The 27,206-nt window shown below is 47.3% G+C and overlaps 2 protein-coding genes across 6 annotated transcripts; one reads left to right on the top strand and one right to left on the bottom strand.

The window, feature by feature from the left end:
- Nucleotides 1–392: 392 nt before the first annotated feature.
- On the bottom strand, nucleotides 393–16,112 carry MLLT11 (MLLT11 transcription factor 7 cofactor). Of its 4 annotated transcripts, XM_060201710.1 has the most exons (3): nucleotides 11,548–11,842; nucleotides 7,711–7,837; nucleotides 393–1,641 (listed from the first exon to the last, which is right to left on the bottom strand). In XM_060201710.1, the coding sequence occupies exon 3, from the start codon at nucleotides 1,633–1,635 to the stop codon at nucleotides 1,363–1,365; it is 273 nt and encodes a 90-aa protein (XP_060057693.1). In that variant the 5' UTR covers nucleotides 1,636–1,641; nucleotides 7,711–7,837; nucleotides 11,548–11,842; the 3' UTR covers nucleotides 393–1,362. The 4 variants fall into 4 exon arrangements, with proteins under 4 accessions (XP_060057693.1, XP_060057695.1, XP_060057694.1 ...); XM_060201712.1 differs by lacking the exons at nucleotides 7,711–7,837; nucleotides 11,548–11,842 and adding an exon at nucleotides 15,966–16,112; XM_060201711.1 differs by lacking the exons at nucleotides 7,711–7,837; nucleotides 11,548–11,842 and adding an exon at nucleotides 12,049–12,184.
- On the top strand, nucleotides 12,158–26,588 carry CDC42SE1 (CDC42 small effector 1). Of its 2 annotated transcripts, XM_007531532.3 has the most exons (5): nucleotides 12,348–12,489; nucleotides 15,734–15,945; nucleotides 16,751–16,861; nucleotides 18,140–18,228; nucleotides 24,016–26,588. In XM_007531532.3, exons 2-4 carry the CDS (start codon nucleotides 15,892–15,894, stop codon nucleotides 18,212–18,214), a joined length of 240 nt encoding a protein of 79 aa, XP_007531594.1. In that variant the 5' UTR covers nucleotides 12,348–12,489; nucleotides 15,734–15,891; the 3' UTR covers nucleotides 18,215–18,228; nucleotides 24,016–26,588. The 2 variants fall into 2 exon arrangements, with proteins under 2 accessions (XP_060057692.1, XP_007531594.1); XM_060201709.1 differs by lacking the exons at nucleotides 16,751–16,861; nucleotides 18,140–18,228; nucleotides 24,016–26,588 and having other exon boundaries at nucleotides 12,158–12,489; nucleotides 15,734–15,895.
- Nucleotides 26,589–27,206: the final 618 nt, after the last annotated feature.

The following is a 27,206-nucleotide window of genomic DNA, read 5'->3' on the forward strand; positions in this document are numbered from 1 at the left end:
CCCTTTTGTTGCCCTTGTTGTTTTATTGTTGTAGTTATTATTGTTGTTGTCGTCGTTGTTGGATAGGACAGAGAGAAACGGAGAGAGGAGGGGAAGACGGGGAGAGAAAGATAAGACACCTGCAGACCTGCTTCACCGCCTGTGAAGCGACGCCCCTGCAGGTGGGGAGCCGGGGTTCGAACCGGGATCCTTATCCCGGTCCTTGTGCTTTGCGCCACCTGCGCTTAACCCGCTGCGCTACAGCCCGACTCCCCCTAAATAATTTTAAATGGCTTAAGCCTCCCCCATACTTCCCCCCTTCTTATCTGTATGTTTAACACAAAGGTCTTTGTTTATAAAGGCTACATTTTGAGATCTGTACTGCTCCCTGCAAAGAGAAACAAATCTAGTCCTGGGGTTGAATATCTTTATTCAAGAAATGAGCAAAGGGCAACACAAATTAACAATAATTTTGGAAAAACTTGGGGACAAGTTATATGGTAAAACACACGTGATCCATTCAAGATCTTAAATTAGCTGAAGAATTTTGCCCAATTCCCATTCACTGGTATTGCAGACACCAGAAATAGGACAAGACTAAACTACTATTAACTAAACCCTCTGCCCTATAGAAGAATGGATCAGAACTTTACAGATGATCACATGGCAAGACTGCATCTTTTAGGTTTGAAATCAGTGAATTCCCTCAGCGAAAGTTTTCATCCTAGAGTTAGCAAAGTTGTACCATTTTTTCTTGAAAAGAAACACCACCCTCTTGACATTTTTACTTTCCATGATGTATTGTTTCCTCTTGTTTTATATCTTTACCCCCCACCCACCCTAATTTCCCAGAGAAAAAGAGGGAACAGGCTCAGACAAGCAAGAGTCTCGTTGCTCTAGCCATTTAAGAAACCAGTCTTACAGCAGATGATCTCCAGTTAAAAGTTACCAAGTTTTCTTCAACCCATGAAGAAATACCTGGGTCCTGCCTGTAGCAGGAAACTAAGGCAGTTTGAGCAGTCTGAGCAGTCTGAAGTTGATTCAAATCAAGTGAAAAGCCCTCCACTTTGCACTACTGTACCACTCTCTAGGGATGTCTTCAGGCCAGTTTTCTGGAATTAATGTCCTCGTGACATGACACTACCATGACCTGAACCTGTTCCTTTGTGGTTTGAAAGCTTTTGAGAGAAGCTAACAGGAAAGAATGAATAAATAAATAAATAAATAAATAAACAAACAAATAAATACAAGACAACTCTGGCAGATTCATCAGCACCACCTGAACACAGTATGGGGGAGAGCAAGATGAAAATGGGTAAAAGTGGGAGGGGCGGGCAAGGGAAGGCAATGAGGGCCAGGTGGTAGGATGGCAAAGTCTGGGCCTTAGAGCAAGTCCAATTCGAAAGAGTGGATGCTGGCGATGGGAGCTCTCCAGAAGTTGAAGGTGCTGTACTCAAGGAGGGCATCGCCTTCAGGGTTCTTCTTTTGCTCAGCTGCAGTGGCTTGCCCGGTCATTTTGCCAACGTTGCTGTCCTTGTGCTTGTAGGTGGATGTATCTGACAGACCTAGGCCTTCTAGCTCAGACAGATCCAGCTCTGGAATGGGCATCCTCCAGAAAAGAAAGGAGTTGTACTGGCTACTCACAGGGTCCCTCATCACTTCCTAGAAAGAAACCACTTGTCAGTCTCTGTGTTCCAGCAGCCATTCTGCTTTACAAATGTCATCTCCCAATTTGCCCCTGTACATAATCCCAGTTCCCCAGGACAAACTGCAGCTCCTTCTACTTCTAGTGCTATTTCCTAATTTCACTTCATCTTGAGGGGACTTATTTATTGGCTACTGGGGGGGTCTGGTTTGCAAGACTTTCTAGAATCTTACTCCACTACTAGTAGTAGCAATTCTCTCTCTCTCTCTTACTCCACTACTAGTAGGAGCAATTCTCTCTCTCTCTTTCTCTCTCGCCTCCAGGGTTATTACTGGGGCTCGGTGCCTGCATTACAAATGCACTAGAGGCTATTTTTCCCTTTTGTTGCTTATTGTCGTTGTTGGATAGGACAGAGAGAAATGGAGAGAGGAGGGGAAGACAGAGAGGGGTAGAGAAACATAGACACCTGCAGACCTGCTTCACTGCCTGTGAAGTGACCCCCCTGCAGGTGGGGAGCTGAGGGCTCGAACTGGGATCCTTAAGCCGGTCCTTGCACTTTGTGCCATGTGCACTTAACCTGCTGCGCTACTGCACAGCCTGCACAGTAGCAATTCTCACATGCTCTTACCTACCTTACTTAATACTCTCATTCTCCACCTTACAATACTGCTTAAGTTTTGAGACTCTATTCAAAGTCCTTAGAGGAATCTTTTCCTTGAACTCACTGCTCTAGCAATACTTGATTTTTTCCCCTCTCCCTGAACTTCCCTTCTCTGAGCCAGTTTTTCAGATAGAGCAGAGAGAGACAGAGGAAAAGACACCACAACACTAACATGCATGAGAGGTCTCGGAACCTGGGTGGTTCTGAGTCTTACAAAGCAGGTGCCTGGCTGCCTTCTGTATAACAGGCATAGTATCACTGAGAAGACCTTCTCTGGCATATCAGCTGTGTTCCTCCTAAACTGTATTAGAAAGTTTTGTGGTTTTTATTGAGACAAGCAGAGCGTGAGAGAGACCAGAGAACCTGGAAAGCTTTAATGGAATGAGGGCCAGGCTCAAAGTTGGGTCTTGAACATGAGAAAGCAGCACACTGCCCAAGTGAGGTATTTCACTAACCCCTAACCCCTTATTAAAAACTCACTTCTAAGGGGGCCAGGTGGTGGCACACCTGGTTAAGCACACATGTTATATAATGCGCAAAGATCCTGGTTCGAGCCCCCAGTTCCCACATGCAGGGGGAAAGCTTCACAAGTGGTGAAGCAGTGCTGTAGTGTCTCTCTGTCTCTCACTCTCTCTATCCCTCCCTTCCCTCTTGATTTCTGGCTGTCTCTGTCCAATAAATAAATAAAGATAATAAAAATTTTTTAAAAAACCTCATTTCTAGGGACCTGGTTGAACGCACGTTACAATGCGCGAGGACCTGGGTTCAAGCCCCCAGCCCCCACCTGCAGGGGGAAAGTTTCACAAGTGTGAAGTAGGGCTGCAGGTGTCTCTGTCTCTCTCCTCTATCTCCCCTTACCTCTCAGTTTCTGGCTATCTCTATCCAATAAATAAATAAATACATAAATAAAAATAATTGAAAAAAACCTCACATCTGGGTCTGGGTGGTGGCACACCTGGTTGAGCATGCATGTTTCAGGGATAAGGACCCAGGTTTAAGAGCCCAGTCCCCACCTGTAGGGGGAAAGCTTTGCAAGTGGTAAAAGCAGTGCTGCAGGTGTGTCTCTGTCTCTCTCTCACTCAATCTCCCCCTATTCTCTCAATTTCTAGCTGTCTCTATCCAATAAATAAAGATAAACAAAACAAAACAAAACCTTCTTCCAGGAGTAAGTTTACTCAGCTATTCCCTCCAGCATTTTCCCAGTGCCCAGAGGGAATTTTACCACCTATATCAGGCTGGGGTTACAGACCACTGTTACAGGTCTTGTATAGAGAGTCTTGTCTCACTTAGGGAACTAAGACCTTATCCAAAGGCGAAAACCTATCTACTTGTGCACTCTTCAAAAGTGCTGGGCTTTGCACATAAGACATTCCAGGCTACTGGTTACTTTCACCTCAATGACTAATACCAGGAAAAGCCTTGCCACTACCCACAGATAAGCTTTACCAGTCTGCTTCTCTAGACAACCTCCCTCTTTCTCTTCCTTTCATAAGGTTATTTTATTTTTATTTATTACTGGGTAGCAATAGAAATTGAGAGGGGAGGGGAAGATAGAGAGGGGGAGAGCTAGAGAGACACCTGCAGCACTGCTTCACAGCAAAACTTCACCACTTGTGAAGTTTTCCCCCTGCAGGTAGGAAGGGACCAGGGACTTAAACCTGGGTCCTTGTGCATTGTAATGTGAACACTTAAATAGTTGTGCCACCGGGGGTCGGGCGGTGGCGCAGTGGGTTAAGCGCATGTGGCGCAAAGCGCAGGGACCGGCGTAAGGATCCCGGTTCGAGCCGGGATCACAGGCGGTGAAGCAGGTCTGCAGCTGTCTATCTTTCTCTCCCCCTCTGTCTTCCCCTCCTCTCTCCATTTCTCTCTGTCCTATCCAACAACGAATTGCGTCAACAAGGGCAATGATAATGACCACAACGAAGCTGCAACAAGGGCAACAAAAGGGGGAAAAAAAATGGCCTCCAGGAGCGGTGGATTCATGGTGCAGGCACCGAGCCCAGCAATAACCCTGGAGGAGGAAAAAAAAAATAGTTGTGCCACCACCTGGCCCCCAAACAATCTCTCTTTCCACACAAAACCCAGGTGCTGAGAGAATTTTCCTATGCTGGGGCCAGGCAATGACATACCTGGTTGAGGGCACATGTTACCATGAACAAGGACCAGGGTTCAAGTCCCGGTCCCCAGTTACAGAGGGAAGGGAACCTTCACAAGTGATGAAGCAGGGCTGCAGGTATCTCTTTCCCTAAGTTCCCTTTCCCTCTCAATTTCTGTCATACCAACTAAAAAGAAAAAAAAAAAATCCCTTATGTTTTAACTGGGTCTTTTCCTGATTCCAATGCTAGAATCTAGATTGTTGAGAGCCAATGGACTGGAAATTTCAGAAAAGGAAAATTCAGGTTGGAAGGAGAAGGTTCTTTAATGGAATCAGGTAACTTTCCATGTTTTCATAATGACTCCTTTCACCTTTTCTGCTCACTCCACCCACTCTGATCACTATGAAATTGCCCCACAGCCTCCACCCCAATGCTTACTGGCTAAGGGGCAAGAAGCATTAGCTGAAATGTTTCCAAAGAAGCAGAAAGAACATTCCACAGTCTCCAAAAATAGAAGCCCCCTCCAAGAGTGGCCTTTTCCCAACACATTGGTTCTCTCCAGGCTTTCAGCTCTCCCAGGGGCCTAAATAAGTTTCAGAATGGGAGGGCCGAGTGCTGGTGCACCGGGCTAAGTGCACACAGTACGAAGTGCAAGGACCCACACTAGGATCCTGGTTTGAGTCTCCAGTGCCCCACCTGCAGGGGGGTCGCTTCACAAGTGGTGAAGCAGGTCTGCAGGTGTCTATCTTTCTCTCCCCCTCTCTATCTTCCTCTCCCTTCTCAATTTCTCTCTGTGCTAGCCAAATAAATAAATAATAATAACTTAATAAAAATGTTTCATAATGCCCCTATATAATGTGTCAGGCAGACCATAAGCATTATAAGGATGCTTCAATGCCATATAATGTGAATGTCACTAAAAGGCAGAGAATGAAAGCGTTAACCTAGAGCATGTGTGTGTGTGTGTGTGTGGTGTGTGTGTGGTGTGTGTGTGTGTGTGTGTGTGTGTGTGTGTTGGGGGGAAGAGTGAGTGGCTAGGATGTTTTTAATGTTAGGAACAAATTCTGGGGCAGGGGTAGATAGCATAATAGTTATGCAAAGAGACTCTCAGGCTTGAGGCTCTGAAGTCCCAGGTTCAATCCCCTGTACAACCCTAAATCAGAAACAAATTCTGAAGGGGCCAGGCAGTGGCTCACCTGACTGAGCGTTCATGTTACAGTGCACAAGGACCCAGGTTCAAGTCCCTGATCTCCACATGTAGGGGGAAAGCTTCAAGAGTGGGGAAGCAGGGTTGTAGGCGTCTCTGTCTCTCTCCCTATCCACCCTCCCAATTTCTCACTCTCTCTATCCAATTATAAATAAATACTAAAAAAAGAAACAAATTCTTAGTTGCCCTTTTTTCTCCTTCAACTCAAATTCCAAAATAAGCCATGGGAACTGAGCATTACTCAGCAGAGGCTGTTTAGGGAGGAGGGTAATGCAGGGACAGGAACAGGGTGGGGAGAGTGTTGGAAAGGTGAGGTCATCGTCCTATGATACTAGGCTCATCCCCACAGCAATTAGCAGAATGGAGAATAAACTAGAGAGGGTGCTTGAACCTACCACCTAGCCCACTCCCCCTGAGGTCTGCACTTCTGGGAATCTTAAGAAGTGAACTTCAAGAGTTGTTTTTTTTGTTTGTTTGCCTTTATTTATTTATTGTATAGAGGCAGAGAGAAATCAAGAGGGAAGGGTGAAGATAGACACCTACCGCACAACTACCACTTATGAAGCCGCCCCCAGGTCCTTGTACACTGTAATATGTGTGCTTAACCAGGTATGCCACCACCTGGGCCCTCTTTATTTAACTACAGTATTACCAATTACTTGTTTACCTAGTTGACTGCTTTTATAGCTTATCCCTTACCTACCCTCTCTACAGCAAATTGGGTACTTTCTAGGCTCTTTTAAAAAATAAAATGGGGGGGGGGGGATCGTACAGTAGCGCAGCGGGTTAAGCACACAGGGCGCAAAGCGCTAGAACCGGCTTTAGGATCCTGGTTTGAGCCACGGGCTCCCCTCTTGCAGGGGGGGGTCGCTTCACAAGTGGTGAAACAGGTCTTCAGGTGTCTATCTTTCTCTCCCCCTCTTTGACTTCCCCTCCTCTCTGGATTTCTCTCTGTCCTATCCAACAACAATGACAGCAATAACAACAACAATAATGATAAACAACAAGGGCAACAAAAAGGAAAAAACAGCCTCCAGGAGCAGTGGATTTGTAGTGCAGGCACGGAGCCCCAGTGATAACACTGGAGGCAAATAAAATAAAATCAAATCAGGGGGCCAGGCAGTGGTGCACCTGGTTAAGTGCACACACTACAGTGCACAAGGACCTGAGTTCCCACCTGCAAGGGAAAAGCTTCACGAGTGGTGAAGTAGAGCTGCAGGCCCCTATCTATCTATCTCTATCTCCTCCTCCCCTCTCAATTTCTCTCACTCTTTATCCAATAATAATAATAATAATAATAATAAAATAAAAGAATCAGGCCAGGCTGTGGCACACCTGGTTCAGCACTCTTGTTACAATGCATAAAGATGCGGGTTTAAGCCACCAGTCCCCACCTGCAAGGGAGAAGTCTCACTAGTGGTGAAGCAGTGATGCAGGTGTCTTCTTTCTCTTTCCCTCCCTATCTCCACTTCTCTCTCGATATCCAATATATAAATATAAAGAAATATATTTAAATAAATAAAAATAAATAGAATAATTTATCTCACTTTATAGCTCTCCATCTCTTCCTTTCCCTCTCAAATTTTCTGTCCCTATCCACAACAAATAAAATGCTTTGTAAATAGATTCATATTGGGGAAATTAAAGAATATTTAAATAAAATATTATATTTGTTTTATTTTAGTGAGAAAGATACAGAGAAAGACACCAGAACACTGCTCAGCTCTGGCTTATGGTGATATGGGGAACTGAACCAGGGACCTTAGAGCCTCAGGCATGAAAGTCTTTTGGGGAGAGGGAAGATAGCATAATGGTTATGCAAAAATCATTGCATGCCTGAGATTGTGAAGTCCCAGGTACTAGTGTGCTGGGTGCACTGCTACCAGACCACAATAACCACCCCCCCAGGGTTACTGCCAGGGCTTGGTGCCAGCACTAGGAATCCAAACAGGTGGGCATTTTTTTCTCTTAAAATTTTTTTTTCCAAATATTTATTTATTCCCTTTTGTTGCCCATGTTGCTTTATTGTTGTAGTTATTATTGTTGTTGTTACTGCTGTTGTTGGATAGGACAGAGAGAAACAGAGAGAGACACAGAGGGGGAGAGAAAGACACCTGCAGACCTGTTTAACCGCCTGTGAAGTGACTCCCCTTGCAGGTGGGGAGCCGGGGGCTCCAACCGGGATCCTCAGGCCGGTCCTTTCGCCTCGCGCCACGTGCGCTTAATCCGCTGTGATATTGCCCGACTCCCTAAAAATTTTTTTAAAAGATTTTATTTATTAATGAGAAAGACAGAAGAGAGAGAACTAGACATTATTCCGGTACATGTGCTGCTGGGGACTGAACTCAGGACCTCATGCTTGAGAGTCCAGTGCTTTATCCACTGTGCCACCTCCTGAACGATCTTTTCTTCCGGACGATCTTTTAAAAATTCTCTCAATTTCTCTCTGTCCTATAGCAACAACAACAGCAATAGCAACAATGATAAACAACAAGGACAACAAAAGGAAAAAAAATGGCCTCCAGGAGCAGTGGATTCATAGTGAGCCCCAGCAATAACCCCAGAGGCAAAAAATATATATGTAGATAAATAAAAATATAAAAATATTTTATTTACTTATTAATGAGAAAGATAGAAGGGGAGGGAGAACCAGACATCACTCTGGTACATGTGCTGCTGGAGATTTAACTCAGGACCTCATGCTTGAGAGTCCAATGCTTTAAGATCCACTGAGTCACCTTCTGTACCACTGTTTGTTTGTTTGTTTGTTTTTCCTTCATTTTATTTGACAGGACAGAGAGAAACTGAGAGAGGAGGGAGAGACAGAGTATAGAGAGGGAGAAAGAAACCTTCAGACCTGCTAGTGAAGCGTCCCTGCTGTAGGTGGTGGGTGGGGGCTCCAATCTGGATCCTTTCGCCAGTCCTTGTGCTTAGTACTATGTGTGCTTAACGGGGTGTGCCACACCACTGCCCCAGAAATAATTAGCGCAGCAGGTTAAGCGCACGTGGCATGAAGCAAGGACCGGCATAAGAATCTGGGTTAGAGCCCCCAGCTCCCCAAATGTAGGGGAGTCGCTTCATAGGTGGTGAAGCAAGTCTGCAGGTGTCTCTCTTTCTCTCCTCGTCTATCTTCCCCTCCTCTCTCCATTTCTCTCTGTCCTAACACCGATGACAACAATAATAACTACAACAACAATAGAAACAAGGGCAACAAAAGGGAAAATAAATAAATTAAAAATAATAATAAATAATAAAAAAATAAAATAGCAAAAAAAATTTAAAAAAGAAACACTGTGATGTTTCAATGTATGAGGTCCTAAGTTCAAGCCCCCCGTCCCTACTGCAGGAAGTAAGCCTCAGGAGTGGTGAAGTAGCACCGCTGGTGTCTCTCTTCATCTCTGTGTCACCCTTCTGTCTTGATTTCCCTGTCTTTATTCTATATAAAAAAAAAAAGATATAAGAAAACATTAATAAAAAAAGAATAAATACTAACTTTGGCCTGGGGAGATAGCAGGATTATGCAAAAAGACTTTCGTGGGGCCTGGATGGTGGTGCACCGAATTAAGCACACATAGTACTAAGTACAAGGACCCACACAAGGGTTCAGGTTTGAGCCCTCAGCTTCCCACCTGCAGGGGAGACATTTCACAAGTAGTGAAGCAGGTCTGCAGGTGCCTTTCTCTCTCCCTCTCTACTTCCCCCCTCCCCTTTCAACTTCTCTCTGTCTTATTAAAAAACAAACAAAAAAAAACCTAGGAGCAGTGGATTCATAGTGCTGGTACCAAGCCCCAGCAATAACCCTGAAGGCAAAAAACAAACAAAAAAAAACCTTTCATGTCTGAGATACCAAAGGTCCCAGTTCCAATCTCCAGCACTGCCATAGCCAAAACTGAGCAGTGCTCTGGCAGAAAAACAAACATTAACTTAAAAGGTCTAAACTCTTTAGCAATACCATTGACTTAAGAGACATACTGAGAGTCCGAGAGTCAGGGAGATAGCACCACCAATAATACAACAGACTTTCATGCCTGAGGTCCCAGAGGCCTCAGGTTCAATCTTGGCACCACCATAAAACAGAGCTGAGCAAAGCTCTGGTTGAAAAAAGAAAGGGAAGGGGAGGGGAGAGGAGGGGAGGGGAGGGGAGGGAAGGAGTGGAAAGAGCTGGGGAAATAACATAATGATTATCCAAAAAACTTGAATGTTGAGGCTTTGAGGTCTCAGGTTCAATTCCCAGCCCCACCATAAGCTAGAGCTGACCAGTGATCTGCTCTGATCTCTCTCTCCTTCTGAGTCTCTCTCATTAAAATGTAAAATTAAAAAGAAAAAAAATTTTGAAGAAAGGCATGTACTGGTCAGGGGAGATGGTAAAATGGTTATACAAATGACTTTCATGCCTAAGACTTCAAGGTCCCAGGTTCGATCCTTTGTACCACCATTAGTCAGAGTTGAGAAGTGTTCTTTTCTCTCTGTGTATCTTCCTTTCTTTCACTAAAATAAAATATAAAAAAAGAGAGGCTTGGGAGTCAGGTGGTAGCACAGTGGGTTAAACGCACATGGCACAAAGCACAAGGACCGGCATAAGGATCCTGGTTCGAGCCCCTGGCTCCCCACCTGCGAGGGAGTCGCTTCACAAGCAGTGAAGCAGGTCTGCAGGTGTCTATCTTTCTCTCCCCCTCTCTGTCTTCCCATCCTCTCAATATCTCTCTGTCCTATCCAACAAAGACATCAATAACTACAACAATAAAAAAAAGAGAGGCTTGTACTGAGCAAATCAAATAGATTATAGAAAGATGCTCATATATGCCAAGAATATAGACTACATAGAAAAGTGAAGCTAGTACAGCCTACCTTAGTCATCAAAATTTTATATTCAATATAAAATTGTTTTCTCAAATCCCCACATTTTTCAAGAAGTCCCTCTTCAGTTAGCTTCTTCTTTCCTTGCCAAAGGTTCTTCATGCAAACCTCATCTCTCTCTCTCTCATTTATTTATCTTACAGGGCTTACTTTGCCTTAGAACCATAACAGATGCTCAATAATACTGTCCACTCCCCTTCATCTCAAACTGTCCAGCTATTTTAGACAAAAATTTTGAGATGACACTCTTCCATGATTAGCAAATTTGTAGTATAAAATGATCCACTGCCTTGAAGCCAGCCAGACACACCCAGACATCCTTTGTCCAGCCCCTCTGTGGGAATCCGGGGCCTACTCCACCAAGCTTTGCTGTGTCATGCTGCTGGTGGGGAAAAAGAAGCTTTGCTGGCTTCTGGGCACACGTACTTTGCTCTGGGCTTGGATTTCCCCCATTAGTCCTATTCCACTGAACCTAATTAAGAATTCCTCTTCCAAAATCTGCCCCCATGGCTGGCTCTTGTGAGATGTACAGATTTCAATCTGGGATCAGACAGTTCTCCAAAACAGAACTGTGTGTCTTCCCTCTCCCCCAGCACCATCACCACCACACACATCTTTCCTCCACAAGCTGCCTCTTTTTTTGAAAGAAGATTTGAGTTTGGGAGAGCAGGAGGCTGTTAAAAAATGTAAATAGACAGAAGGAAGTAGAGGCTAGAACAATACAGTAAGAGCACAAATTTATTTTAAAAAAATAGTAGGACCAATTATGGGTTGAAGAGGGAGATATAGACAACTAGTTTGAAGATAACATACAAAATACAAAGGGCAACACCTAACAGGCAAATAGATGAATGGGAGGAGATAAAGGCTTAGAGTGCTAACCACACCTGAATTGTAGGGAATGAATGCCTTTGTCAAGAATAACAAGGCAGGGATGGAGATCCCAGCTAGACGCAAAAAACATGAGCAAATAACTACCCGTTGTTCACAACCTCCCCTCTAGAAGCGTCCTCTAGCTTCTCCCTGACTTGGGGATTTCAGCCTAGCCAGAAGGCAGCAGTGCTGTCTTTGCAGCCCCTCCACCCTACCCCGTTCGCTTTACCTGCTATCAATGAATTACTAGCGTGCTTCAAAGATGGTGGGAGTAGCTCAGGGCTCCGGCGTCTGCTCAGGGTTGGAGAGAAAGAAAGCTGCTGGGGCTTTGTCTCTGCACTCCCTCTCAGTGACAGAGCCTGTCGGCGCGGTCTCCCCCTGCAATGCAGCCCCTCCTAAGGAGGGCGGAAGAGCTGTCCGCCTCCTCCTTGCCTGACTCGGCTAATTCCGACGATCGGTTCCGAACATTTGAAGGAGGGGGCCGAGGCACCTGCCTCTCGGAAGGCTTATTGGTCTGCACTGTTCTTCCCGACTCTTACACCCGCCCGCCCCTCCACACCCCTGCTGACAGCGTGATAAATGAGCAGTTCTTCCTCCTCTCCTGTGGGGTTTATGATCAGTAATCTTAGCTCGATGATAGGGAGGAGTGCCCTCCCCTTTCTTACCCAAAATTTGGACTTCAGTTTAGGAAGTGGTTTTGAACATCAGGGAAAAAAAAAAAGATCCTTACCCTCTGCCCCCACCCATGGGCAGATTATAGATTGGAGGGTGTACTTCTCCTAATCTGTGAACATGGTTGTGTCCCGTGGTGGGGAGTGGGGGGAGCTGCTGGCTTTAGCTCCACAAAACCTGACATGATGCCTGGGGCTGGTCTTCACCTTGAGATTCCTAGATTCGCCCCAGCCTCATCCCCAGCCCCGGCGCCCAGCAGGTGCGGCGGCCTCGGCGCACAGCGCCCCTGGCGGCCGGGTCGAGCAGTGCGAGGCTCCCGGGCTCGCCGTTGCGTAATCGCGTCGCTGCCGCCGCTTCCGCCCTGGACAGCCCCACCTCTGCCGGCCCGCCCTCGGCTCCCCGGTCCCCGCCGCCGCGCCTGCCCGGGAAGCCCTGACCACCCGGCTCGGAGCGGTGCTCCCGCCGCCGCAGCCTGCAGCGCCGAGGCCGAGCACAGCAGGTGAGCCCGCCCGCCCGCCGGGGACACGCCGGGTGCGGGGGTGACGGTGCGCCCCCGGAGCAGCACCCCATCCTGGACCCGGCGGGGCGAGGCTGCGGGGAGAGAAGGGGCCGGGGAGTCGGAGGGCTGGAGGGGGGCAGGGTCTCTCCGAGACCCCCAACTGCGGCGCTGGCAGGGTTGGTGGGAGGACGTTAGACAAAGTGAAGCCGAGCTGGGAGGACTCCCTCGGACCCGGGCCGAGGGCACAGTTCACTGAGAGGCCGCGGCCCCGGCCCAGCTCGGGAGCGGCTGGGGACTTCGTGTCGACTACGAGGGGGCAGAAGTGGAGTCTGCGAGTGGACAGATTGGGGAGGGGGACACTTGGGGCCTGGCTCTGTCCTCTGGGGCAGGCATGCTGGGTGTCGCGTTAAGTGCCTGTCGCCTAGCTGAAAAGCGGGGTGCACTCTTAGATTCCCCACCACCCACCGCTGCCTCTTAGTCGCCCCTATGCGCGAGGTCCCCACCCTCGGGCAGCTGCAGCCCCGGGCCCCGAGCCAGCTTTGCCCCCTCCATTCGGTCTTTCTCTTTCTCCAGCTGCTTCTTGTGAAGGCTTGTCAGGCAGCGGGCTAGAGGCCTTGGGGCCGGAGGCAGCGGGACTGGGAAAACCGGTTTGGGCCTAGACTAGAACTGGGGAACCACCTCTGTACATCCTTCCTCCCTAGAACCTTGCTCCCTTCCGCGCCCCGGCTGCCTCCCCCTGTGACCTTGGGGATAGTCCGGGTGCCTGGTTCACCCTGTTAACTCCAAACGCAGGCAGAGTACTCTACCGCTGCAGACTGGGCCCTCAAGGGGACCTAATCCTGGGGAGCCCCCAACCCCATTTGCCCAGCCTGCCTTTTCCTTGTTTCAAGTAAGAGTGTCTGGTGGTGAAGTTCAGGTACCTCTTGGGGGGTAGTGAGGGAGAGGGGGCAGACCCAATATTTCTTAGCCACTGCCCCCTGAGCATTTTAAAAGACAGTGTCAGCCTAGGCCCTAAGTTCCTTTTCTGGCTTTCTCATCTAACACCCCCCCACCCCCAACACACACACACACACACACACACACACACACTCTCTCTCTCTCTCTCTCTCTCTCTCTCCATTCACCCTGCCCAGCCTGGTCTTCAATCTCTGACCCCACCCCTGAGCTTCTGAGACCCTGTTTTCTGTCCCAGGGAATGGAATTTCCTGGTCACTCCTCATCATCATCCGTCATTTCATGCCAAGTCCCACTCACAAGCTCTCCCTCCGCCCAGCTCTGGCCAGATCCCTGGAAAAGGAACAGAACCATCCTTGTTCACTCCACTGCGCGTGTCTCTCTCTCTCTCTCTCTCTCTCTCTCTCCCTCTCCCCCTCCCCTCCCCCTTTCTTTCCCCTCCCACCATCCATCACTGTTCACTCAGTTTATTATTATTTTTTTAGGGAGGGTGTTTGGGGAGAGGCGGGTGTCAGTCCAGGCTGTCAGCTAGTGTTGGGGGTTTCCTCCGATTCTTCATTGTTTTATCCATTTGCCACCCCCTGCCCCCCTTCAGCCCATACCACCAGCATGAGCGGCTCTGTAACTTCCCAGTTGGGACCACAGCTCCCCTCTCTGGACTGTTGTGTGCACACTTCCGCCTTGCCTGCTGGCTCCTCCCCTCCAGTAGTGGGAAAGGAAGTGAGAGAGAGCCTGGACTCCCAGTCCTTCTCTCCTCTAGAAGTTGACTTTCAGTGTTTGTGTGTACTTATCTGAAGGTCATTAAAAAAATTAAAATCCCCATTCTTGGAACAGACTAGGCTGCTAGGGCATCAGAACTTCCGCAGGAGGTTTGGGGAAAGAGATTTCTGCTGGTGCAAAGTGGCTATTTGGAGTCTTTGGGGTAATCTATATGCTAGGAATAAGGAAATGCAGTGAGAATAGTTGGTGTTAGAGTTGCTTAAGGGAGGAAGGGCTGCTGCCCTTGGAAAGTTCCCTTTGAGTGAAGCTTGAGTGTGAAAGTAAGGAAGGAGAGAACAGGTCACAGCATGAAGGAGAATAGGAGGGAGGGAGGCCCTGGGCTCTGGGGTGTGAGGCAGAGCAGAGTGGCACGATGGGACATGTGAAGAGGGTGGAGAAGCTAGGAAAAGATTCCTCATGAGAGAGAGGACACCTGGCACAAGAACCTAAACCTTGTACACAATCTGTGTCATACACACACACACACGCACACACACGCGCACACACGCGTGCGCGCATGCCGAGTATGTAAAAATAGCTGCACACACAGGTGTGCGGTGACACAGGCAGTGTCAGCAGGCATCTGGAAGGACCTTAAGGGGGCTGGTGGTGGTGCACCTGGTTGAGCGCACGTTATAATACACAAGGACCCAGGTTCAAGTCCCCGGCCCCCACCTGCAGGGGGAAAGCTTTACAAGTGGTGAAACAAGGCTGCAGGTGTCTCTCTATCTTTATCCCTCTCTATCTTCCCCCTTCCCTCTCAATTTTTGGCTGTCTCTGTTCAATAAGTAAATAAAGATAATAAAAAATAAATTTTAAAATATTTTTTTAGAAAGGAGGAGGACCTCAAGGTCAATTTCGAAAGGCACTGTTGAATGGGAGGTGTTGAATCTTAGTTGAGGGAGTTGAGAAGTCAGGAGGGCAGGTGGCAAGAGGAGACCCCTCTCATTGGAGACCTTTCCTGAGGCCAGTATCTGGGACTCAGTTGGTCAGGCCTTTCTTGGTCTTAAGCAAAACCTGTGTTCAGGGTGAGTAAAGGAAGGGGCAGGGGGTGGGGGTGTGTGTGTGGAGGCTTTGTTTGTGAGAACAAAAAAACCACCATTTCCTCTTCAAAGTCAGTTAAATGCCCCTCCCCTCCTGCCCCAAACCCAGAGAGGAGGAGGAGGAAGTTGTGCCCCAAATTTTGCTCATTTATGCCTTTCCTTTCATCCCCTCCTATCCTTTTACCTCAAACGTTTCAACCCCCACCCCTGTGACTACAGCTACTGTTCCTTAACCCCTAGGTTCTGCTTAGGTTTCGGGAAGGTTAGAATTGGAGTGTAGAACTAAGTCCTCAAGAGCGAATTAGAAAAGTTGGGCTCGCTGAGAGGTTTCTGGGGGTTTGGGGAGTTCTTTTCTCCTGTCTATGCTCACGCGGGCTTTGGGGCTGAGAAGGAGACCCACCTGCCTGTCAGCCCCATTCTCTGCCACCACCACCACCCCCCCCCCCAAGACTGAGATCTGAGTCACAGGCTTTCATTGCTCGCTTCAGGGGCTGCAAAGACTTCTCTTGACCCAGTGTCATCTGGTTGGGTGACACCAGCGCGCAGTTACACCCCAGGCTACTGAGGAGTAGGAAGATCCTGGCACCAACACAAGAGCCCTTTGGGGCCTCCGGCAGCAGGGTGAAAACTGGAACCTTCCAGGAACATGAGTGAATTTTGGCACAAATTAGGTTGCTGCGTGGTGGAGAAGCCCCAGCCGGTGAGTTTGCCCAGCCCTACCTCACACAGAAGCTGGTGGCTGGGTGCCGTGACTTAGACCTAGCATCTGCTGTCTGTAAGCACACTTCTTGTCGGGAGGGCTTCTAGATCCAGTCAGATGTGTCCATGGAATGGGAGGAATGGGAGCTAGAAGAAGGAATCAGCCTGAGCACTCCCTCCCTGTGCCTGTCCTTTCTGAGTTGGGGTTGGGGGGGTTGTAGGCGTATCATAACACCTGTCAGTGTTCTCCATTGTTTCCTCATCAGCCAGCAGTGACCTTGACATGCCCTTTCTTTGTCTGATAGGCCTTTGCAGGCCGCTGCCCTCACCATCCTGACTGCCTTTCTGTACATTTATGCTGTTTTAGCCTTACAGGGTGATTTCCCTCCTGTAATGCTGTGCCCTCTCCCCACAGGGGCCCTTAGCTTGTCCCTTAGTGGATTTTTGTTTACCACAGCACTGGTAAGCTCTGGCTTATGGTGGTGATGAGGACTGAACCTGGGACCCCAGAGCCTCAGGCATGAAAAGCCTTTGTCATCACCATTATGCTATCTCCCCACCTGTCCCCCCCCTCCTTTAGGATTTTATTTATTTATTTTTGAGAAACATGAGAGAGAGAGGGAAGACACCAGACCATGACTCTGGGGTCAAATTCAGGGCCTCATGCTATCAAATCCAAAGCTTTAGCCACTGTGCCACCTGCCCAGGCTGCCCCTTAATGGTTTTCAAGACTCTTTTTTTCCTTCCTCCCCTAGGCCTGGGGTGGTAGGGCTTTCAGACATAACTCCCCTGTCTCCTCCAAGCAGAAGAAGAAGAGGAGACGGATTGACCGGACCATGATTGGGGAACCCATGAATTTTGTCCACCTGACTCACATCGGCTCTGGGGAGATGGGGGCCGGAGATGGACTTGCCATGGTAATGAGGGGATGGAGAGGAGCTGATGTGTGCTTGTGGTTTAGAACTCTTCCCCTTTTTGAAAGTTCAAGCAGAGGTCATAACAAAATAACACCATGGGGAAGCAAGAATCTAGGATTTTTGTCCCAGGTAGCAGCTGTGTGTATACATATTTGAGACCTTGTGCTTCAGGCCTCTGGTCATATGCCTCCTCGTGTGTGTGTGTGTGTGTGTGTGTGTTTATTATTTCAGATTTATTGATTTATGAGAGAGATAGGGCGAGTGAGCCAGTACATCACTGTTGCACATGTGATGCCAGGACTAGAATTCAGGACCTCATGCTTGAGGGTCCATATATATGTCTTCAGAGTCTCTTGTGGCTGGGGAATGACTCAACTGGTAGAGCACTAGCCTTACATTCCTGGTTTGATCCTCAGCATGACAAATGCTGGATTGATATTCTGACTTCCCTCTTTCTCTCTCTCTCTCATCTCATGTGAAACTTTCATATATGGTAAATAAAGCAAATCTTAACAAGGGGAGGAGGAAGAAGCTGGGTGGTGACATACTCAATGAAACACACGTTACAGTGTGCAGGGAGCTGGGTTCAAGCTACCAGTTCTCACTTCGGGAGAAGCTCCATGAGCAGTACACCAGTGCTACAGCGATACAGCTTTCTCTCTCTCTCTCTCTCCCCCTCCCCCACTGCTCCCCCAGCCATATCTCTCACTTATCTCTATGTCTATCAAAAAAAAAAAAAGAAAGAAAGAAAGAAGAAAAAAAGGGAGAAAAATGCCACCAGGAGCAGTAGGTTTGTCATGCAGATGTCGAGCCTTAGCTATAAACAGTGGTTGCAGAGGGGGAGAGTTGTTGTTTTTTTTTAAGGACTTTAAAAATGAAGCTAATGCCACCTCAGTGGCTCAGTAAGCCATATTGCAGTTGGGAGAGTGGGACAAGAAAAAGACTGAGCTGAGCCAACCTTGTCCTAAATAATGTCTGATATGCTGTTCTTACAAAATAAGGGAAGTGGGCCTGGAAATAGGAGTTTTGCTGATTGCAAAACTCAGATAAATATGAAAGTTTTTTGTGAGCGGATTTTATCAGTCAGAGATTATCTCGTCCTCATGAAGGTCAGTAAAGGAAGTTATTGAGACTTCCCCCTGGAGGAATGGTACTCAGTTTTAACCTTTTCTGAATGGCTAACATATCAAGAAGGAGGAGTCTGCTGTGGGGTGGGGTACTGGGGGGAGAGCTCTGATGAGTTGCTGTAGGAAAGGTCTCACCTCTGCTGTGTCACAGACAGGTGCTGTTCAGGAGCAGATGCGATCCAAGGGGAACCGAGACAGGCCATGGAGCAATTCTCGAGGGTTATAGCCTCAGCAGGAAAGGTGAGTGATCAGGGAAATGCCAATAACACCTCCAGCCTCCCCACCAGTCCTTCCAATATGTCCTGATGCCCTGCTTTCAAATCCTGACCCACTACCCAAATGAAACCTTAGAGTATGAATAGTTAAAATGGAAGCCTTAAGAAAGTAGGATCTGGAGGGCAGGTGGTAGCACAGTGGGTTAAGTGCGCATGGTGCAAAGTGCAAGGACAGGTGTAAGGATCCCGGTTCGAGCCCCCAGCTCTTTACAAGCGATGAAGCAGGTCTGCATGTGTCTATCTTTCTCTCCTCTCTCTGTCTTCCCCTCCTCTCTCCATTTCTCTCTGTCCTATCCAAAAAAAGAATAGAAAAGCACCAGATCTAGTTGTGATATGAATTTAAAAAAAAAGAAAGAAAGAAAGTAGGATCCTTGGGGGCTGGTCTGTGGCACACCTATTTGAGTGCTCACGTTACCATTTGTGTGGACCTGGGTCTGAGCCCTGCTGCCCACCTGCAGAGGGGAAACTTCATGAGCTATAAAGCAGGTCTGTAGGTGTCTTTCTTTTTCTCTCCTCTACCTCTCCCTCACCTCTCAATTTCTCTGTGTCCTATCAAATAAAATAGGAAAAAATTACTGCCAGGAGTGGTGGACTCATAGTGCCAGCACTATGAGCCCTGTGACGAAATTAAAAAGAAAAAGAAATTATAGGATCTTGCAACCTAGGAGGGTGGCTTAGCCTAGAGCTTTGGACTTGGAGGTATCAGGTCCCAGGATTTTTGTTTGTTTGTTTCCAGTGTTATCGCTGAGGTTTGGTATTTACACTATGAATCCTCTATTCCTGGTGGGTTTGGTGTTTACACTACGAATCCACTATTCCTGGTGGCCATTTTTTCCCTTTTTTTTTTTTGGATAGGACAGAGAAATTGAGAGAGAAGGGGAAGAGAAAGATAGACACCACTTGTGAAACAGCCCCCCACCCCCTGCAGGTGAGGCACCAGGCACTTGAACCGGGATCCTTGCCCAGGTCCTTGTGCTTCGTGCTATGTGCACTTAACCTGGTGCGCCACCGCCCAACCCCCAGTTCCAGGTTATTTATTAAGAAGAGAGGAGAGAACCAGTGCATCTCTGTGGCACTTGTGATGCAGAGGATCAAACTCAGGACCTCATGCTTGAGAGTCCAGTGCTTTATCTACCACATTACTCCGTAGGGCCACATAAACAACTCTTTTTTTGTTAACAAATTACCGATTTATTTTAAGAAGTCAATCAAAGCATCTGCAACTTTTAACTCCAGGCTCAATACTAATGGTCGTAATCTGCTTAATGATCTCAGAAGAACTGTGTAGGTCAGTGAGCTGCTTGTGGATCCTCATCTGGAATGCTTAGACCCTTCAGCACGGGGGGTTCCTTGTAATGATTCTCAAAGTCTTGGTAGGCATCCGAACTGGTCTTCACTTTCAAATTCTTCTCCTTTGCACTCCTGACCAAGTCGGCACACACTTTCTCCAGGGCTTCACCTTGTATAGCTGGGCAGTGTGATGCTAATTCAGTGGATGGCCACTTTTGGCTTTACAGGGATCTTTCTGGTATCTTTAAATGCCAAGGCTGCAGGTACAGCTTCCTTACGTTCTTACTCCTCTACGAGAACAATGGTGAGCACAAGTGGCCGAGAGCGCCACTGCATTGGCCACCACATCTTCCGAAAAGAGTTTAACATTTTTTTTTAATTGCTGGGGCTCGATACCAGTACTATGAATCCACTACTCCTGATGACCATTTTTTTCTTTTTCTTTTTTTAAATATCGGGAGTCAGGTGGTAGGTAGCAGCAGGTTAAGTGCATGTGGCGTGAAGCACAAGGAACGGTGTAAAGATCCCGGTTCCGGTCCCTGGCTCCCCACCTGCAGGGGAGTCACTTCACAAGCGATGGAGCAGGTCTGCAGGTGTCTTTCTCTCTCCCTCTCTGTTTTCCCCATCTCTCTCCATTTCTCTTTAATAACAGTAATAACTACAACAACAACAACAAGGCAACCAGAGGGAATAAATAAATATCTTTATTTATTATTTTTAAAAGATTTTATTCATTTAGTAATGAGAAACATAGGAGGAGAGAGAAAGATCCAGACATCACTCTGGTACATGTGCTACTGGGGATTGAACTCAGGACCTCATGCTTTAGAGTCCGATGCTTTATCTACTGCGCCACCTCCCGGACCACATATTTTTATTTTTTTAAGAATTTATTTATTATTCATGAGAAAGATAGGAGGAGAGAAAGGATCAGACATCACTCTGTTACATGTGCTGCTGGGGATCGAACTCAGGACCTCTTAGTTGAGAATCTAATGCTTTATCTACTGCACCACCTCCCAAACCACAATAAATAATTTTTTAAATGAATGTATTTATTTATTCCTGAGAGAGATAGGAGAGAAAGAACCAGACATCACTCTGGTGCATGTGCTGCCAGGGATCGAACTTGGGACCTCGTGGTTAAGAATCTAATGCTTTATCCACAGCGCCACCTCCTGGACCACAATAAATAAATATTTTTAAGAAAAAGTTTTTTAAAGGGTGGGAGTATAGCATAATGGTTATGCAAAGAGACTTTTATGCCTGAGGCTCTCATGTCCCAGGTTCAACCCCCCACACTGCCATAAGCCAGAGCTGAGTGCCCTGCTAAAAAAAAAAAAAAAAGTTTTTAAATTATCTTTTTATTTTTATTTACTGGATAGAAACAGCCAGAAATAGAGAGGAAGGGAGAGATAGGGAGAGAGACATTTGTAGCACTACTTTACCACTCACAAAGCTTTCCCCCTGCAGTGGGAATTGGGGACTTGAACCCAGATCCTTGTGCATTGTAACATGTATGTTCAACCAGTTGCATCACAACCTACCCCACCCCCCCTTTTTTATTTGATAGAACAGAGAGAAATTGATGAGGTGGGGACAGAGAGGGAGAAAGAAAGACACTTGCTTCAGCGATTGTAAAGTGCCCCTGCTATGAATGTATCGGAGGTTTGAACTCAGTTCCTTGCATGGGTCTTTACACCTAATACTATTGTCACTTAACTGGGTGTGCTACTGCCCAGCCCCACAAATCTTTAAAAGAACCTGGGTCCTTGCACATGGCAACATGTGGGCAACTGGGTATGTCACAGCCTAGCACCTGCTTTCATTTCAAAAAAATTTTTTAATAATTTTTATTTATAAAAAGGTAACACGGAGCCAGGTGGTGGTGCACCTGGTTGAGTGACATGTTACAGTGCGAAAAGACCCGGGTTCGAGTCCCTGGCCCCTACCTGCAGGGGGGAAAGCCTTGCGAGTGGTGAAGCAGGGCTGCAGGTATCTCTGTCTATCTCCTTCCCTCTCGATTTCTGGCTATTCCTATCCAATAAATAAAGATAAGTTTTTTCTAAAAAAGGAAACACAGACAAAAACCATAGAATAAGAGGGCACAACTCCGCACAATTCCCACCACCAGAACTCCATATCCCATCCCCTCCCAATGGCTTTCCTATTCTTTATCCTCTGGGAGCATGGACCAAGGGACATTATGGGGTGCAGAAGGTGGAAGGTCTGGCTTCTGTAATTGCTCCCCCGCTGAACATGGGCATTGACAGGTTGATCCATACTCCTAGCATGTCTCCCTCTTTCCCTAGTGGGGCGGGGCTCTGGGATACGGGGCTTAGTCCCCTGCCTGCAGGTAAGCACTGCTATAGGTATTTCTTTCTCTTCCTTTCTGTCTCCCCTGTCCATCTCATTTCTCTATCCAATAAATAAAATGTATTTAAAAACTAAATAAAGAGAGAGAGAGAGAAGAGCGAGCCTGGGTGGTGACACACCTGGTTGAGCGTACATGTCGCAATGCACAAGGATCCAGGTTCAAGCCCCCAGCCCTCACCTGCAGGGGGAAAGCTTTGCAAGTGGTGAAGCAGTGTTGCAGGTGTCTCTCTGTCTCTCTCCCATCTCTACCACCCCCTTCCTTCTCGATTTCTGGCTGTCTATCCAATAAATAAATAAAGATTTAAAAAGCAAAGAGAGAGAGAGAGAGAGAGAGAGAGAGAAGAAAGGGGCCGGACAGTGATACTCTGGTTTGAGTGCACATATTACCATGTGCAGGGCCCAGGTTCAGTCCCCCACCTGCAGGGACAAGCTTCAGGATCAATGAGCAGGTCTGCAGGTTTCTCTCTTTCTTTCTCTTCTCTCTCTTTTTTAAAATTATCTTTTATTTTATTTATTAGATAGAGACAGTCAGAAATTGAGAGGGAAGGGGAGATAGAGAAGAAGAGAGACAGCCAACTGCAGCCCTGCTTCACCACTCGTGAGTCTTTCCCCTGTAGGTGGGGGACGAGGGCTCAAACCTGGGTCTCTGTGCTATCAAGAAAGTAAGCAAACAAGGAAGGAAGGTGTGGGGGAAAAATGAAGGGGGTGGGGGTAGGTAGTATAATGCTTGTGCAAACAGACTCTCATGCCTGAGGTTCTGGAGTCCCAGGTCCAATCCCCCACACCAGCATAAGAGTTGAGCAGTTCTCTGGTAAAAAAAAAAAAAAAAAAAAAAAAATGAGGTTGAGTCAGCCCCCAACAGCACATGTACCAGAGTGATGTTTGGTTCTTTCTCTTTCCTCCTTTCTTTCTCATTAATAAATAAAATAAAATAAAATAAAATAAAATAAAATAAAATAAAGAAGGCAAATGAAATAATAAAAAAAAAAAAAGAGGGAAGGAAAGATGGCCACTGGGAGCAGTAGATGCATAATGCAGGCACCAAGTACCAGTGATAACCCTGGTGGCAAAAAGGAGAAAAGAATAGAAACCCAATGGCTTTTTAAAAAATATTTTTATTTTTTTTAATATATTGCATAGAAACAGAGAGAAATGGGGCCGGGTGGTGACGCACCTGGTTGAGCGCACGTTACAGTGCATAAGCACCCAGGTTCGAGCCCCCAGTCCCCACCTGAAGGGGGAATGCTTTGCAAGTGGTGAAGCAGTGTTACAGGTGTCTCTCTGTCTCTCCCTATCACCCCCTTCCCTCTCGATTTCTGGCTGTCTCTATCCACTAAATAAAATTAAGATAATAAAAATTTTTTTTTTAATTTTTTTTTTTAAAAAGAAACAGCAGTTGAGAGGGAGAGAGACAGAGAGACACCTGCTGCCCTGCTCCCCCACTCATGAAGCTTTCCCCCTGTAGGTGGGGCCAGGGGCTTGAACCTGGGTCCTTGTGCACTGTAATGTGTGCACTTAGCTAGGTGCGCCACCACCCGGCCCCCCCAATGTCTTTTTTTTTTTTTTTCCCTCCAGGGTTATTGCTGGGCTCGGTGCCTGCACCATGAATCCACCGCTCCTGGAGGCCATTTTTCCCCCTTTTGTTGCCCTTGTTGTAGCCTCGTTGTGGTTATTATTATTGCCACTGTTGATGTTGTTCGTTGTTGGATAGGACAGAGAGAAATGGAGAGAGGACGGGAAGACAGAGAGGGGGAGAGAAAGACAGACACCTGCAGACCTGCTTCACTGCCTGTGAAGCGACTCCCCTGCAGGTGGGGAGCCTGGGGCTCAAACCGGGATCCTTACGCTGGTCCTTGTGCTTTGCGCCACATGCGTTTAACCTACTGTGCCACCGCCCGACCCCCCCCCCCATGACTTTTTAAAGAGAAAAAGAATGTAGCATCAAGAAATGCAAACAGAAAGGCAGAAAGGGATATGCAGTATGAGAGGAAAGAACAGACATACAAGAAGTAGTTCAGCATTTGCTCTAGCTGACGCCATCATCCAAAGCACTAGAGATTCTTCAATCATCTTTTTTTCAAATCAGGTTCTGCTGTCTTGAAGCTTCTACTCTATGTCCGGTCCAGAAGAGATGCTGCCTTCACCAGATCCTACCTAGAACCTGTGACCCCAGGGTCCTTCTCTTCCCCACCTGCCTAACAGTGCCTCAGAAGGCTTGGGGGCTGGACTCCCTTCACTCCCTCTGGCTGCAGCCCCTCCTGGAGATGGGGGTCAAGGCAGCAGGACTGACCATATGATTACTGGATGGCCAGAGGAGCTCAGCTGAAGCCCTGGATACTCTCAGATCTGAACTAGGAGTTTGAGGGGGGACCTGGAATGAATCCCCTTCTCCTGCATGATGATCGAGACGATCGTGACCTGGAACTCTTAAGCAGGGTAGCTGGGTGAGATTCTCAGAGCTAAAGCTGGCTTTGCTGAGAAACTCCCTACCTCCCCACCCTTCTCTCTCCTCCAGAATGAACTGAAGCAGACATCGTCCTGGGAGGGAGACCAGTGTCTACTCCACTCTTTCTCTGAGGTCTCAGACCTTAAGCTCACAGCACAGTCTTTCAGTATCTCTTTGCCAATACCAGGGTCTTTCTCTACCTAGATCTCTAACCCAAAGTTTCTGTAGCATTATTAGCTCCCACACCATCTCCCTCCCCACTCCTTTTTTCATTAAACATTGAATTTAAGGTGAGTTCGCTTGATTTCCCCTATCCTGCTGCTACCTCTGCCCTCCACCCTACCCACCAGGAACCTAGTTGTTTCTTATTGAATAAGACTTAAGGTTTAGATTTTGACCCGATAACATTCCAGTTAAGTCTTGGGACCCTGGCCTGGCCTCTGCCAATCTCCCTACTGGCCCCGGTGAGAGGAGGAAGGGGACTCAAGAGAATCTCAAAAGGCAACCAGGCGGGAATTCTGTCACAGGAGGATGGGAGGGATGATGAGAGAAGCTGGCTGAAAGCAGTTATTTCTGTGTTGCGGAGTTGTTCCCAGCGTGAGAACAGGGAGACCTCAAGAGCAAGCTTTTCAGTTGAGGTACTTCTGACATTCTGAACTGGGTAGGACTGACCTGGATGCAGCATCCTTGGCCTACCCCAGTTTGGACAACCTAGAATGTCACCAAGTAGTGCCAAATGTTTCCTGGGGGACAAAAATTATCTCTCCAGTTGAGCTGTTTTTTTTTTTTTTTTGCCTCCAGGGTTATTGCTGGGGCTTGGTGCCTGCACTACAAATCCACTGCTTCTGGAGGCCTCTTTTTTTCCCCCCAATTTTTGTTGCCCTTGTTATTGTTATCATTGCTGCCATTGTTATTGGATAGGACAGAGAGAAATCAGTAGAGGACAGAAAGACATAGAAGGGGAGAAAAAGACAGACACCTACAGACCTGCCTCACTGCTTGTGAAGTGGCCTCCCTTACAGGTGGGGAGCCAGGGGCTCAAACTGGGATCCTTAAGCCGGTCATTGCGCTTTGCGCCATGTGCCTTTAACCTGCTGCCCTACCGTCCAGCTCCCCAAGCTATCATTCTAGAATCAAGATATTGTTCTCTTACGTGGTTTCCACCCCCTACCCCCATACCCCTTAAGTCATCCTGAGCTTGAGCCATGGATGAACCAGGTCCCAATAAGTCTTTATTCAGTGTGGCTTGCACTAGCATGGGTTTCAGTCCCTGCTGCTTGTAGTCTCAACTTCTCCGGGCTGGCTCTCTAAAGGGGTGATTTCTTCTACTTGAAGCTGGAATACAGTGTGGGATTATGGAAGGAAGGGAGAGGAGGCTGGTAGAACTGGTGCTCCAGCACCCCCCACCTCCCTGAATCTGAAGCTCCATTTCTGGTTCCCAGCCCTAGAACCAGACAAAACAAGACTCAGGGAGTTTTGTCTGAAGATCAGGCCTGCTCCCCACCTGGCCAGGGAGTCTGCTTCTGGTGGGGACAGGAAGACACAGTGGTCTTTAGGCATTTTCAGTTTTCTCAGGTGTCTTTTGTTCTGGTCCTTTCCTTGAACAAAGTAGAGTGATTTAGGGAAACAGAGCCGGTCTGATGAGCTCCTACCAATTCTTTGGGTAGGGGTGGGGGTGTGGAAGACGGAAGCATTTTGTTTGATGGGAGTGGGGTTCAGAAATGCAGTTAGTAGGATCCACCCTGATTGAACATACGTCCAACATTCCCCCACTTACAGTGATCAAAGTTCCTATTTTTTCCCCCTCAAGTTTCAGTGTATTTCCTGCAGTATTTCAGGGTTTAAGATTGATCATAAAGACACATTCCCAATTTACTCTTGGTTCCAGTCTAGCTAGTCACTCTGAAAGTAGTTCATCTTGGTGCCCTAATGTAGCTCAGGAGTCTGAGGTGACAGAATAGAGTGTCGGGGGGTGGGGTGGGGGACTCCTAGACTCTGGTCACTCTGACCTTCAGCTTTGCTCTGATACCATTCCTCTGGACACACACTGCTCTCTTCTTCGGTGCTTCTTACATTTTTCTACCTTCTCTCATGTCTGTACCTCCCACTGCTAACCACAGAGTCATGGAAATGGGTTTGAAAGGTGTAATTTATGTTAAAAATTTGTCAGACTTTTAAATACATTTTTCAAATAAAAGTTGAAGCAAAACTTGTCACAGAGTCATCCGTTTAGCTGGGTGTCAAGCTAAAGACTAGATATGGTTGGTGAGTCAGCTCCTTGGCGGACAAGAAGTCTGGGGCTTGTGGGTGGGAGGTGGGAAAGGTTTAAGTGGTGGTGTTTTTGTTTTTATTTTATTTTTGACACCTGCAGACCTGCTTCACCGCCTGTGAAGCAGCTCCCCTGCAGGTGGGGAGACAGGCTTGAACCGGGATCCTTACTCAGGTCCTTGCACTTTGCTCCACGTGCGCTTAACCGCTGTGCTACCGCCCAACTCCCTTTTTTTATTTTATTTTTGACTAGAGCACAGCTCAGCTAAGGCTTGTGGTACTAGTGATTGAACCTGGGTCGTATGGTTCCTCATGCATGAAAGCCTTTTTATTTTTTTTTAATCTCAACCCTCCTCAGCTTTGGCTGATGATGGTGTGGGGCATTAAACCTAGGCATTTGGAGCCTCAGGCATGATAGTCTTTTTGCACATGCATTATGCATATCCATTATGCCCTTGTTTTTGGTTTTTTTTTTTTTTTTTTTTACCAAGATTATTGCTGGGGCTCAGTGCCTCTATAGTGGCCATTTTTCCTTTTTTTTTTTTTTTTAATTAGGACAAAAA

The sequence above is a fragment of the Erinaceus europaeus genome, chromosome 11 (genome assembly GCF_950295315.1).
Source record: "Erinaceus europaeus chromosome 11, mEriEur2.1, whole genome shotgun sequence".
Taxonomy (NCBI): Eukaryota; Metazoa; Chordata; class Mammalia; order Eulipotyphla; family Erinaceidae; genus Erinaceus; species Erinaceus europaeus.